This window comes from Suricata suricatta, chromosome 3 (genome assembly GCF_006229205.1).
Source record: "Suricata suricatta isolate VVHF042 chromosome 3, meerkat_22Aug2017_6uvM2_HiC, whole genome shotgun sequence".
NCBI classification, from domain to species: domain Eukaryota; kingdom Metazoa; phylum Chordata; class Mammalia; order Carnivora; family Herpestidae; genus Suricata; species Suricata suricatta.
The window spans coordinates 41,016,977-41,032,767 of NC_043702.1; the positions used below are offsets into that span (position 1 = coordinate 41,016,977).

Genomic DNA, 15,791 nt, shown 5'->3' on the forward strand with positions numbered 1-15,791 from the left:
TCTGCAGGCATCAGCATGGAAGTTTATGTTTTAAAAGTTCCAGTGGCCCAGATTTACTGAATATTATATTCCCTTTTTATTACCTTTTATCCGTTTCTTAATATTTTGATTTATTTTCAATTAGTCCTGTGCTTCTTCTCATCTCAGGTAGGAAAGCGAAGAAACTTCCCTGGAAGGATACAATTCAGTTTTCCCAACTTCTATGTTGCCAACCCAGCAATTCTTCCACTTTGTTTTATTTATAATCTTTATTTATAATGTATAATGACACTATTGATGTTAATTGGTATATAACATTATGTAAATTTCAGGTGTACATGTGTATAATTTGATATTTGTATACACTTCAAAGCGATCGCCATCATAAGCCTAGTCACTACCCATCACCATACAATTAAGCCCCTTCCCCTTTTTATTTCTCTTCTCTTACAGGTGTGTGTGCAACATCGACTGCTCTCAAACCAACTTCAATCCCCTCTGTGCTTCTGATGGGAAATCTTATGATAATGCATGTCAAATCAAAGAAGCATCATGTCAGAAACAGGAGAAAATTGAAGTCATGTCGTTGGGTCGATGTCAAGGTAATGTTCATACCAAAATTCATTTCAAAGAATGTTTTTAGTCTTAGTGTAGAAGTGAAGAGTGAAGATAACTCCTTATTAGGCAAGCTATTTCATTTCCGAAAGACAGTTCTGATTTATAATGGGAAGTAGAGTCTACCGTAGCATTTCTGGTGATTATGGGAATCTCAGGGTCTGTCGGCAACAGGCCATATCTTTTTTCTATATAATGGGGCTGTATCATCACAATGCCATAAACACAGACGCTTATATTCAGCAGACATAAAAAGCCTAAGTCATTTTTAGCAAAGAAGCTGAGGATTTATTAGCAAACCTTGAAATTAAAAACAAATGACACCATTTTTATGATTTCAGTAGAAATATTTCAAGTGCATTTTTTAAAGCAGAATGTACTAAAATGTTCTATTTTATTTCTTATTCAGTAACAAACATTTTCTGGCTTTTTGACTTGTTATTCTTTGTCCACCTTGTCTCAGTTATAATTGTGAACCTACTCTGCCCTGAACTTTAGAAAGCTGATATCATTCTATTATTCACTCTCAAACAAATTGATATAAATCTATCTTTGTGTATAGGTTGCTTAGAACTATAGTTGTAAAATTTCCTTAATTGCCATGAAGGTACTATCGGAGGAATAATGTAAAGTTTGACATTAGATGTTGAGGATGCAATTAATCAATCTTTTAATTGTTAATATTTTTAAACGCAGATAACACAACTACGACTACTAAGTCTGAAGATGGGCATTATGCAAGAACAGATTATGCAGGTACCTATGTTTTCTACTACAGAATATGAGTACTTCTACAAAAGAGTTTTAAAGGAATCATTTTTACCATTGATCCTAAATTGAATATTCCAATGATTCTGGCATGTGCTAATCTTCTCTTGCTTAGTTCAAACCTTCAATAAACAATAGTGAATTTCTGTTGAAGCAAATAAAATACTTTTTTTTTTTGCCAGAGTTAAAGCAATTGTCAAAAATGTCAGTAAGATATAACTAACTTGTTTTGACAGTGCAAATGGTACAAATGACAAAACATTTATCAAATTAATGGGCGTCAATGGAAATTAATGCAGTTTTTGGCAGTATATTGTGATGAATGCAAATGTTCTTGTTTGAGTTTTCATTAAAGTCAACAATAAAAAAAACTTTGCTAGTCTCTAAAAAAACTAGAAAGGACAGCTATAAAAATAAAGTCTCTCTCTTTAGTGCAAAGTTAAAAAGGTAAGTGTAAATTATTTTTAAAATAATAAATTTCTTTAAAACTACAGTGTAGCTTCTGACATACAGAATTATCAAGCATTTATATAAAAACATGAATTTTATTAGCTATTATAAAATGTTATTTTGAGAACTATTTCTATGTAATGTAATTTTTCTAAAGAGCAATAATTTGTGGGTATGCAAATAGGATTTTAACATCATAAAATGTTATGAAATTTTGGGTTAAAATATAAAAATAAATTATTGATGATAATGATATGTAGAGTTTTTTTATTTTTTAAAGAGTTTTTAATTTAACTATCAAACAGTTGTAATTAAATTTAGTCTATCAAAAATGCTTCATCATTCATTCATTATTCATTTTTTTCAGTAACTGCATTTATTAAGCAGTATTTCTGACATTATATTTATATACAAAATTAATCTCAATGAAACTGAAGAAAGATAATCAGATATTGTACTACGGATACGTCATATCTCTCAGAGTTGGGAAGTAACAAAAGAATTTTATTGTTTATTTTTTATTTTTGTCTTCCTGATTTTCAACATGTAAACAAGACTTGGTCTGTGCTAGAAGCCTGGCATCATCATGGACAATAATGTCTGGAAAAACAGTAGTTCTACTATTGTATAGCTGTTCCCAAATGTCCAATTGAGATATAAGCAGGTATTCCTAAAAAAAAATAGTCTATGATCAATAAGCTTGTGAAGATCCCAGATAAACAAATGACTTTCTTACCCAGAGCACCTCACAGCTCTTGATGTGCACTGTAAAATTTTTCAGAGATATGCATCTTTTATTTATGTATTTTTTTTACTTTTTGTTCTAAAACATCCAAAATGCACACAAATGTAGGCTGGGTGGTACAGTGAACCAATATGTAGTCATCACTCCAATGCAGTAACCTAGCCCCATCCCCAACTGCATCCCCTTCTGGCATTTGCAAAATATGTGGAAAGAAATCCCAGAAATTGCATCATCTTATTCATAAATACTTTAACCCGCAACTCTAAAAGATGGAATTCTTTTTAAACAAAATTGCATTATCATCACACCTAAAATAATTATGAATAATCCCTTATAATATATGGCTTTTATCAAACTTATTTGATAAATAACACGTTTTGGAGGCACTTTTACAGCACTCGTGTTCCCAGCAATGCACTTTGGAACATGCTGATCCACAGGAAAATATTAAAAGTAATAAAAGGTAATGAAAAATCGAAGTCTGAAGCTAATAATATACATTTTAAATATTAAATGAAATCAAATTTAAATTCTATATTTTATTCTAAACAATAGTTCTATCTTGAAGGTATTATAAGCCGCTACCTGGCATATTTAATCTTACTGTAGCCTAAAGTATTTGAAGATTTCATAAAGGTTTCACTTTCATATAAGGAGTAACTAACTCTGCTTAAAATACCTTTATACCTGTTTTGCAAACTAATTTGCTTGCAAAAAAAAAAATCTTCAAAAGTATAATATCATACCAAAATGCTCTCTAGTGAACCATCCGTCATTGACCTCATAAGAAACTTAAGCCTCTCCCTGAAACAAAGAATTTTTCAAGTTGATTAGCATCAGTATGCAAATATATGTGAGTTTACAAAATTGTACATTAAATATCTTAATGGAGTTTACCACTCTCTAATTTTCATTCACATTACATATTTACAGTTACCATTGCCATTTTTACATAACCGTATAGTTACATTACCATTTTAATGAGTTTGGGAGTTGAAATTTGGTTCATATTTGTTCATATTTGAATTTGGTTTCAAACAGATGATTTCTGACCATCAATGTCAGTGCTTTCAGTTGGCATTATTTCCTATCTTATCACTTTATTGAACATGAGAAGGAAAGCGAATGTGTTTTTAAATCCATGCAAATGAAAATTCAGACCCTCTGTGTTCTAGTTTGACATCAGAGTAATTTAGTAAATTCCGAAGAAAATTTTAAGATAAAAGTAATGTTTAAAAATAATGTTTGTTGAAATCCACATTTAAGACAGGAACAAAGATAATGTCAATTGAAGCTTGCAATTTCTAATTAACCATTGATTGCATACTTTAAAACTCTCCTGGAATTTAATTTAGATGTCTTTATCTTCATTGGCAGTCTTATTAAAATACAATGTATACCCCTCGTTAGACATTATTTGAATAATAACCATGACCCTCAACATTTCCAGGTTCCTAATAGCATTTGCATTTTCATAAATTTGGGGATAAAACTTTGGAAAAATAAAAGGAACCAAACGGAGACTCAGTATGTCATTATCCTCTTAATTTCCGTTTCATATTTTCAAAACTCCCCAAGGAAGGAAGATAGGAACTATGTGACTCACGTTCCTAGAAGTTTGCTATGTGCTCACAAGCCCATTAAATGTCACAGTCACTTCCCCTGTTAGACAAACATTCTTGGATGCTCCCACTGAAGGGAAATACCAGTCTTAACACACTCTCATTTTCTTCTTAGATGTCCTTCATACCATCGGTGAAAAACCTTTAGCAACACTCTGTTGTTTCCCCTTTGAGCCTACCTTAAATACAAGAACACACATGTCTGATTACAAAAATGAAAATATAAAGAGAGCTTAAATCTAAAAATAAATATCTTGTGTCTCATATTTAATATCATTTAAAAGAAAGAGACTACAGTAAAGACCCGCAAGAGCCAATTCACAAAAAAGTAAATGGGAACTAAGAGAGCCATGCCCCCGACAACACTGAGGGGAGGTAGACCGCAGTGTGACTGAACTTGTGCAGAGCTGTGAATTCCAAGATATTCACAAGCATACCCCTGAAATGGAAATAAGGAAACTAAAGAATTTGCCAGATCATCCCAGCCAGCATTAGTTTTTGGTTGTGCTTGACTTGGGTCTCTACTCTCCCTCTCTTGTTTAATGAGACTTAAGACATTAGTGAGTCCTGAATCAAGAGCTGTGGCTCTGTATTTCAAGGCAGAGTGACAGGACCCCTGTCTGATAAGCTAAATAGGCCACTTAATGTAATTCTTCTGCATCAGTCTACGACTTGGACTTCGATTACGTCTTTCTATTTACTTACAGAAAGTCTCTGAGAACAAAATTGTGTAAAACCACAGAGCTAGAACTTACAATGATTTCCATTGTTTCAAAGTGATGATATTAAACGTTTCTTCTGGAGGTTTTTATAAATAGCATATTTTATAAATAGGAAATGCTTTACACCTCTTAAAATCTGCAACACTTTCTTTTTAAAAAAATGTCTTGATGAAAAAAGTGAAGTTCAACTATTGTGTTTTCCTTCATCTGGCATCTATATTTTCTGATTTTATTGCTTTTCTATCTAAAAGTCTGATCATGCTTCAGAAAAAGTAGCTACATAATTTTCCAGTGGAAATTTACTTGATTTTATAAATTGTTAGATGTAAAAACTATACACATACACGTGAACACACAAACAAAAAGCAAATCAAACCATGAATTTAAACTATTTTTTTATCATCTAGAAAATGAAATGAATTTTCTTTCATGACATTTTGTAGCAGTTTCCAAAAGGATTTGTAGTGGCTTATAATTAAAGCAGAGATCTTTTATAGAGAATGTGAAAACATAAAGCACAATTATAGAGGAAAATAAATATATCAGCAACATTGACTATTATGGTTACTGTATTTAGCTCTAAGCTTCCTTGCAACCAGTGTATAAAGAGGAAATACGATGAATTATTTCATTCAGCAAAATTTAGAGACCCTGCTATAGTACTCCACTGGACTTTACAATGGTGAACACATCATTCTAGGTCTCTGCTAAAATGCAAGTGAGCTTTCATTGTCTGGTAAAAAACAAATAATTAGTTCAGAAACCAAACACATAATTTCTCTAATGCTAAATTCTAAAAGAATATTCAGCATAGATCTTCTTATGAGGCATGGCAGGAAAACATAGAATGGATGATATCTTTATCAATGATTTTTATGAAATTCGCCTACAGGTTTTTCATATGACTGGGAGGTTTTTTTAAATAATAATTTTCTATAAATTCTAGAGCATAGAATTAGAATATGTGTAATTCAATGATAGTCTTTTTGTGGCAGATTAAAAAATGAGTTATATTTATGTATATTTCCAAATTGGAAAAAATAAACAACAGAATACTAAGGGAAATGACTGTGAGAGAGAATGTGTTCAATTTATCTTCCTCATGTGTCTACAGATTTAACAGAATTATTCTGGATTAACAGAATAGTCAGAAAGCCCAAGTAAAGATCAAGAATATGGTAAATTATAGTACGTATATGGGAAGAAGAAATTTCCCCTGATTTTATTAGCAGTTAATGAGAAAAGTTCACCCTGAGTCATCTCCAGTTTTGGGAGAGAGCCAGAGTTCCCCCAGCTCTGAGTCTAGGTACAGCCATGCATGGAGCCTATTCGTCTTCTTATTGTACATTACACTGTGGCCATTCACCATTTCTTGTAACATTTAGAGAAGATTAATTTTTTTAAGGAAACTTTCTCTTTAGAAACCTCTCCCTTATCTTTAAGCAATAATTTAGATATTAAGCTCAGGGCTAAAAGATGAAAGAAAGAAACCAGAAATATACATTTAAACCAAATTCCATACATCCTATTATTATTCCATTGACTCATTTGTTCACACTAAGAGGAAACTGACATCTTGAAAGGGTATCTAGTCTAAGTGAATTGTCATAATAACTTGTTCTCTGTAGAAGCCTTTGCAATTTACAAAGGCTTTTCACATATATTGTCTCCTTCAGTCTTGATGACAGAAATGTGAGGGAGATATTACATGCATTTGACAGGTGAGAAATGGAGGCTGAGGGAGATTAACTAAAAAGGGTATGCGATAGAGCTAAGGTTCAAACCATCATCACTAATTCCAGAATCCAGCAAAGTGTGAATGGAATGGAACCAGGGGAGAAGTGTCACTACTTAACATTTTTAGAGACTTTGGGACCCCCTCTGCACCTTAGAGATTAACCCCTCGAGAGTTCCAGACTCCAGAATGTTTCACCATGATGTCAACATTGCTGGGAAATGCTCCAAAGAGTCATTCCTCTCTTCAAATCTGTCTGTATCTCATAAACATCCTACAAGCTCTGTCTTTGATTTTTATATTTTGCTGTTCTGTTTTCTATTTTCCCACATAGCTAAGAGAAACCAAAGAAAACAGTTTTTGCTACCAAGTAATCTTACATTAATAGAAAAAGTGTGTGTGATACTTTCTTGGTTTACAGAGATCCGTTCCCATTCCCTTATTTGCTCTCATGTCAATTCGATAAAACACAGTTACACATACTAGGGAGAATAAAATTGTAGCTCAAAAAACCCAAGTGGTTGACCCAGAACTGGACACAGTATTTTGACACATTGACCACCCACCCATGCAAATACAGCAGTTGCTTGATTTATCTACTATTTGCCTCGATTGCTCTTCCACTATATGGATATCGACATGAATATCAAGTGGTTACATATCATATTTATAACATGAATTAATTCAGTCATGTGAAAAAAAATCTGCATTTAAAATGGAAGCTTTTTCCATTTGCTGATGAACACAAAGAGCACTTCAGCGGAAAGCATGTTATGTCTAGGCCAATAATTTGATCTGTAGGAAATAAATAAATAGCAGCAAATGCAGGCAGCAGCTTGTAGCACAAATATTGGTATCAACAGTGAAATAAATAAAAATGTTTGCCCAGGCTATTACAGTGCCACCAGACTAGCCTAGAATATTTAAGCTCAGGAAATGAATTAAGATGTCAAGATTTTCTCAAGATTTCTGAGGGAAAGTGTCTCGATTCAAGTATTTTCCCCTCTGGGATTTACATTAGACTGCTGCAAAATTCATAAAGCTTTCTATGAACTCTAACTCACAATTTTTCCTGCTCTCTTGAACTTCTGTGCTTTCATTGTTTTCCCCATAAAATCGTGTAGCCAGTCATCTGTAATATTATGTTATGTTCATGGTTATAGATAAACACAGAAATAGTATTTGCAATACAGATGAAGGTTTTCTACTGAAGAGTTGCCTTGGGCCCTGGTAGACTCTGGAAAACTTTGTGTTTATGCCCCAGTTCATAAAGGCATCCTGCATCATTTATGTGCACTTTTTCCTATTTGAAATGCTCCTTTCTGAAACAAATTGTTCACACTGAGGTGTTACTTACCTACCTTTCTCTTCCATAGAGGTGTGGCAGCCAGATTAGTGGCTAAGCCCACTAAAAATCAGACAGGGCTGAGTTTAAACACTGGCCATGCTTTTGATTATTTAACATGGAGCCGATTAATTGATCTTTCTGAGCCTCAGTTTCTTCATCTGATCAATAGAGACAATAAGCCTACTTCTTTAGAGTTACAGTTTGAATATAAAGAGCACCTGGGTGGTCCAGTCAGTTAAGGGTCCGACTAGGACTCTTGATGTCAGCTCAGGTCATGATCCCACAGTTTGTGGGTTCAAGTCCCACATTGGTCTTTGCACTGACAGTGCGGAGTCTGCTTGGGATTCTTTCTCTCCCTCTCTTTGCCCCTCCCTTACTCGCTCGCTCTCTCTCTAAATGAAAACTAAAAAACATTTAAAGTTTGAATTAAAAAGTCCTTATGTAACATATTAACAAGAAAATAGCAAGTCAGATATTATTATTTTCCTTTTCATCTGACAATTGAAAATTTATTTATGGGAAATATATTATATGGGCTACCGTCAAGCCATATGATATATATTGAGAGTTTTTGTACAAATATTTTCATTTATGAACTCATACAATTACAAAAGGTTTATATTTTTTCCTACTCAAGTAGGAAACAATAATTTGTTGCAAGAGATTTTGGCAGACTTTTTAATTCATCTGTCAAGAAGTATTTATTGAGTACCTACCATTTATGAGTCTTCAGCAAATTGCTATATCTAAATTTTAACATGGCTCACTTTTCAGTTTTTCTCCAGGCATAATTTTATTTACACTATAGTTTGATCACTTTAAAATATTATTATCACCAGATTATTAAAACATGAGATTCAAATACAAATTTAGTAAAAGGACATAAGATTTGACAGAACTGCAAGATCGTGATATCACTTATATTCCTTTTCTTTTTGACCTTTAAAATTAGTTATTTGTATCCTAGTGTATTTGTATTAAGGAACTACACATTCATTATTTAAAAGAAACTTGTAATGGGTGACCATAGTGATGGGAAAGTATGAAGCAAAAATAGCAGGAATGTCATATATAAGAATGTATGCCGATTATGCAAAACATTATTTCCACTCAGAAAAGTTAATGTTTGTACATCATCAATCACCACACACACAGATACACACACACACCTTAAAGAGTCAGAGAATCAGGGTCAGAACAAATGCATGCAACAAAAACTGATCGTCAAGGAAAAGAGCTATCTTTCCCTGATGATTAGTTTTTGTTGCTTTGTTTAACTCAAGAGGCAAAGGGAAAGGCTGGTTGGACTCGAACATCTAGATACCACTAGTGAAAGCAACACAGTTCTCCACCTTAATTTACCTTTTTACCTCAAACCTGTTATTTTCATTCCTAGGAAAAGTGGCATAAGTATGGGTAGAATGTGAGAAACAGAAAGAAGATGAGGATGTGTCCAAATGCTCTGTATAACATCAAGACATGCTGTTTTCCATAAAACTAATAAATAGAATTCAAGCAGCTCAAAAAAAAAAAAGTCCCAGAATATCCAGAACACTTTGATTGCTGCTTTTGTTAATGAGTCTGATATGCCTCACATATATGAACCCACATTATCAAGCACATTGAAAATTCAGTTCTCACATCTTGATGATTTGAGATTGTATACAAATATAATCAACTAAAAATGTTTTTAAATATCTTTGAAACTAAATTCTCTCAGAAATATTGTGTTTCTAAACACTGTTACTTGTTTCATGGGTCATAGCTTGTTCCCTCTCTCTAGTTTTTCATTTGGAAATTGCTTAGACTTTTGGTTTGAACTCAAATGTAATCAAGAGAAATCTAACTTATGAGCCAAATTCCAGGCATAACAATGTATGAAAATCAGTGATAAGGCTTGAGGGAAGTGGGGTGGTCCAGTAACATGAAAATATTAATGAAGACCAAGGAGGTTAGCACCAACCTCCACTTCTGATTCCTGAGACACAGGAAAAGAGGGTAGAGAAAATGGCCACTTTGTGAGAAGACTAAAAGGATGTGGTATTCTAGGAGAAACTTAGTACTTCAGGATGCAAGAAGAGAGATGAGAATTTCAGCAAAAACTTCTGAGGATGGTGGGGTAAGGAATTGGCTGATTATGGAGCACAGTTTCTGTTGAGCTTTGGGAAGTGGACAGAAATCAGGGACAAAAAGATAAGCTTAGTCAAAGATGAAAAACCAACAACAACAGTGTATCGTGGACATGGTGATTCATGGAGGTGGGCACCTGGGACAGGACAAGGCAGGAATTGGATATTGACTTGATACAGTATAAAATATCTTGGACATAGACTTAGAAATCTAAATTTTCAACACACCAGGAGTAAGCTGTTGTTCAGCAGCAAGCTCAAATTAATTGAATTCAATGTCGGAGTATTGATTTGCAATGAGAAAGCATTACCTGGAGGACTTGGGTCCCCTGACCAATGCATTCTCTTCCTAGACTTGAATTCTCTGAGAAGTCCAGTATAATGAGGTCACTTAGTGAGCTTGAATACAGGATATATTCTTCAGATATTTAAGGTATCAAGCTAAAATACAAATGTCTACACAATAAGGATACCTACCACTACTCTCAAATCAAGGTAGATAAGTGCCTTTGGCCAAGACTTCCTCTCCCATGGTTAGAGCTTATCTAACACTATTGACCTGTGTATTCTCCTTTGTCTGGGTTGCCATTTCAGACTAACTCTTGTCCAATCTACCTCTTTTTCTAGATATAATAAATTTAATCAGGGTAAAGTTGAAGCCTGTTCTCCCTGAAGCATTTCATGACTTTAAGGCATTCTGGTGCTCTGGAAAAGTACAGAGCAATCTTGTCCTTACTTCTGACTTACTCTGGGATCTCATTCAATAACCCTAGAAATGGCAAGATTAGTACAGAAAGTCAGCACTAGCCATATTGGATCAGTAGGTCCTTCTTCACTGTGAAACTTATAAGAGTTTTAACACAACAGTAATTTCAAAGGCTATTCTTTTACATTTAATCAAAAGACATCTGACCAGTAATAAAGAAGAATGAATAAATCTTAGAAAGAAAGTTTAATTTTTTTTTTGATATTTACTAAAATTTTTATTCTTAGCATTTATGCTAACAAATGTCCTGTATGGTGACAATGTTAATGTTTAGTTTCATAAAACAAACAATGAGTTTATTAATTATCCCACACAGAATGAGATGAGGAGTTCTCCAAAGAGTTATGAATGCATTATCAATGTTCAGTAGTGTTACATAATAATGCCTGTGGTTTATATACCAGGCCATTAAAAAAAATCCAGTTGCCTTCTCTTACATTTTCTAAGATTCAAAGCTGTGTGTTCTATACACCAGAAAACTCCTCCCCAAGAGTATTTCATTAAAAATTTTATTTAATAATGGAAATAAATGTCTAACAAAAAATGTTAATAAATATTTAAAAATCACTCAGAAAATGAAGCTTAAAAACAAGCTCCATTTGTCCTCCAGAAATTAAGTATTCCAGAAAGGGCATGTTATTAATCTACAGAGTTTAAACCAACAAGCAATTAGTGTTTTGTCAGGCAGTACACATCCACATTCACTTCTGCGGATTGACTGTTCATGTACAGTCACAATTATTTTACCAATCTTGCACCACTGGGTTTTTTTCCTATTTATTTTTCTGTTATTTAAAAAACCCCAAGGAAGTTGGAGGTTTCCAGTTGTTTAAAATAACCTCTGAGGAAACCCCACTCCTGTCCCCATATCCCTAGCTACTCACCCCTCCTAACAGCTGGCATATACACCTTTGTTCTCAGATTCTGATTTTCAATGAAATGCAGCTGTGGAAGCTTGAGGAAGAAATAACAGGTAGTCCAGGGAAGCCTATCTATGTGGTAGTTGTAGTAAAGTGTCCACATTGTCTTCTACAACTGGAACAATCAGTCGGAAGCATAAAACCCTATCAACAATGATAAGCAACCATCAACTGACGACTGAAGTAATCTCAGTGGATTATCAGGCTTATATTCTAGCTTTCAAGCTGGCTGGTTTCTGCAATTTAGCATGTTTCTTAGCTGTTCACTTTGGCCATGAATTGGTATAGCTTAGGCAATAGAGCTAATTATAATGTTACCCTAAGAAAACTGTTGTCATCTTCATTATCATCATCATTATCATCATCATCATCATCATTATCATCAGGAAAATAATACCACTGTAATAAGACAACTTAGTTTATTCCAAAATCAACTAGAAATTATGTTTGTTATCTATTATTTTGAATTCTCTACAAAACTATTCTCCAATGATATGAGTAGTCATATTTATTTCTTAATTCCATTTGTACTTCAGAGCCCATGACTTATAAATAGCATTTTGTAGAAGAAAGAGGCTGGAATAGGACTGCAGAAACTCTTGGTTTCATTTTATCTCTAGTCTAAGACAACTTGAAACTTAAAGAGGTGTTTAGCTGCTTAGAACCTAAGTTTTCCCATGAGTAAAATTTGGTAATAATATCAAATTTTTTTCCTAGATTTATGATGTTATAACAGAATATATAGCTTTAAGTTCAGAAATCATGAATTTGAGGGAAAGTTTTGACCACTATCTTATGACAGAGGTTCTCAAAAAGGGTGACATATGACAATGTGTAGAGACATTTTTGATTGTCTGGAGAAGGGCAGGTACTGCTAACATCTAATGGGTGAAGGCCAGGGATGCTGTTAAGCATTCTGCCATGTACAGGACAGGGCTCCCCAACAAAGAGTTTTCTAACCAAAATGCTGATAATGCCAAGGTTTGTGAATCCTGCTCTATGGCGTTAGAAATTATGGTAAACCAATGTAGAACTTGGTTCTACAAATTAAGGACACTATGAAATCCAGAGCTGGGTTTCCTGAGCATTTTTCAAGTCTCCTGTGCCCCAACAGGAGATACAATCCCAGACCGAGGATCATTAGCTTAGTCCAAACTTTTTCTCTCACTGCTTCAAGCACACACATTCTCTTTCTAAAACTATGTTTGTCCCATTGACAGAGATGTGCCTTAATGTTTCACAAATAAGAGAGAATATCTGTTTCTGAAAAGGCTTATCATTGTTTCTGAAAAGGCTTATCAGAATAATAAAAACTCATCTAGCTAAAAAGGAAGTTATATTCTTAGCTATCATAAGTAATTGAAGAAAGTCTCAGTCATAATCAGACCGCTTTTCTTACTCGCTATTCTAATAACCTGGGTCCCTGCTTTGCTTCGGTTCATCTTTTAGTTCACATTAGCTGCTCCTTACACATTTTGACCAAATTGCTGACCTGTTTGAAAGATCTTTAATGAAATTCTTCGAGAAGCCAAAAGCAACCATTTCTTTATATTATCAGGCACTTTGTACAGTATAAATCTTTGTAAACCTTGGTTCATCAGAATGTGTTTAAAATCAACTAGCTAAATTCTATTGAAGTGTCCAAAGGCAATGCTTAGGACCAAAATTGTGTGGTTCACGGAACTAAATGTTTGATATGTATGACATTAGATCTCAGGTATTCATGAAAAACCTTCATAATTGAAACAGAAGAGGAAGATGAAGATGTCTCTTAAATGTAACTTAGTGGCCGACTGGACTGTGCCATGCTCCTCAAGAAAAGACACTAATGGACAGTACTGTTGGGAAGCTCCCAGGCACTGACCCTCGTCGAACGGGGAATAAACCTTGCTACATCAGTTTTCTGTCGTAAAATAAAGTTACTGGTTTTGTAACAAGGACAATGAGGATATTTGTTTAAAAAGACAACTTAAAAAATAGCAGAGACAACAGGAAATGATAAATGAGCAAGTCTTTGCTACAGTAATTACGTTAGTATTGAAACAAATGAATAACTTTCACAGCAATGCTATTTCCTGTCTCAGATTATACCACTACCAATTCATATAGTATGTGTACTGTTGGCCTTTATAGCGGAACAAAAAAGTATCTAAAAAAGAGGTGTTGGTAAATAAATTGTCTGAGAGATTTGTGTTAATGTTTTAAAAAATTTATGATATTCGTTTTGGAAACAGACTATCTCTGAAAAGTGGGACAATTTTTTTTCATCTATACTAGCTGTATGCCAAAAGTTAATCATTAAAAGAAAAAAATAAAGTAAATCTTTCTGGCATAGATAAATGAAATAACATAGAAGTATCCATTTATTGAAATCCATTTATGGAAAGTTATTCTCTATATAGCTTGTTAATTCCCTACTGAAATGTTTTGATTTTGTGGAAAACACACTGGACAGGTTATCAAAAGGCCTAAGTTCTAAACCCAGCTGCTCAATTTACACAATCTGGGTAAGTCTCCTATCTCTTCTGAGAATCTTTAAAATGAGGATGATAAGTCTTCTGCATTTTTCACATGTTTTAGAAATGAAAGCCCTTTATGAGATGTGACTCACTATGCAGCTATAGGGAATTATTATTGACACAAATTTAGGATGAGAAAACCTATTCGAACATGCTTTTTATATTGTCATCAAAGTTTTGATTATTTTTCAGATGGAAATAATTATTTAATGTGGATAGCATAATTTGATCTAATCTTAAAATTCAAACTGAAAATTTTTAGGTTCTGAGTTTCCATTTTTCTGTTTCTGCATATGAACATATTGATTTGACAAGGCTATTTGACTCAGTCTTCTTTTGACTCTATCCAGCACTTTGAATGTATTCCCCAGGTAGTTCTGCTCCCTGCTGATTGGCTCATGCTTTATTCAGACTCCCTTTTCCAAAAGCACAAGGGCTATTTGGGGCAACCATTCATATTGTTACAATGTTTGTTCCCCTCAATGTGTTCCTAAGCAATGGAAGAGTTCACTGTATGCAACATGCATAGAATGTTTCAGAATGTGAGTAAAAATTGTATTATTCTAAGGTAATGTTATTTAGCCCTGTTAAGAGAACTCTATTACAGAATTTGACTGTAGCAGTAGACCAATTAAAATTATGAATTAGAAATGTTAAGAATTTATTCTAGGTAAGACACACTCCATCCTTTCCCCCTTTTGCTTATGAGTTTACCTACTGAAAATTTCATCAATAAATACATAAATATTTCTAGTAAGGCAAAGGAGGGAATTTTAGTTGTAACTCTTATTCTCTCTCTTCCTGGATAAACAAAAAAATAAAGCAATCTAGCCCCCTGTGTTCCTGAAGATTAAATCCTCACCCCTTCTCCTCACGTAAATGAGTCTCTATTCTGTATTTAAGATTCTTTGAAGATATAAATTGCCTGCTTTCATAATCACCTAAATTTACCAGCTAATAACTCTCAATATAAAGAATAAAATTATTTTTTTAATAAACAAGCTTTTCCCCTCAGGGGGACTCGATTTCCATGGTTGCCCTTTATTCCTTTAAAAAGAAAAAGGAACAAAAAGTTTTGTAGTTTACCTCCATAGTTTATATTTGCCATTACCTACCATGATATTTTTATTAGATGGGTTAGCAATATATATCTACAAACTCAAGGGTTAGCAGTATATATCTACAAACTATTATTAGACTTTGTATTTAATTTTGAGCCTTGAAATAGCATAGTTCATTCACTGCTCTATGTGACATTTTAAAAACCTGAGCAAACAGTATTATTCTTGGAAAAGAAAAGCTCTTTCTCACTAGGTTCAGGATTTAGAAACAATATTGAATTGATTTAAATCAGAAAATTGTCTCTGGAAACCTGAAGTGAATACAAACTTTAGGAAGATGATCTCACCTCTTACTTCCTGCCTTCGCCTTGTGCTGTTTCTTTTGAGTGCTTCTTAATATTCGTTCAAACAC

At 33.7% G+C, this 15,791-nt stretch overlaps 1 protein-coding gene across 1 annotated transcript in view; it reads left to right on the forward strand.

The window, feature by feature from the left end:
- TMEFF2 (transmembrane protein with EGF like and two follistatin like domains 2) overlaps positions 1 to 15,791 on the forward strand; it is a 221,789-nt gene that overhangs the window by 173,740 nt on the left and 32,258 nt on the right. Inside the window, exons 6-7 of the mRNA XM_029934201.1 lie at positions 433 to 581; positions 1,291 to 1,350. Coding sequence (XP_029790061.1) covers positions 433 to 581; positions 1,291 to 1,350 — 209 coding nt within the window. The remainder of the gene's footprint in view (positions 1 to 432; positions 582 to 1,290; positions 1,351 to 15,791) is intronic.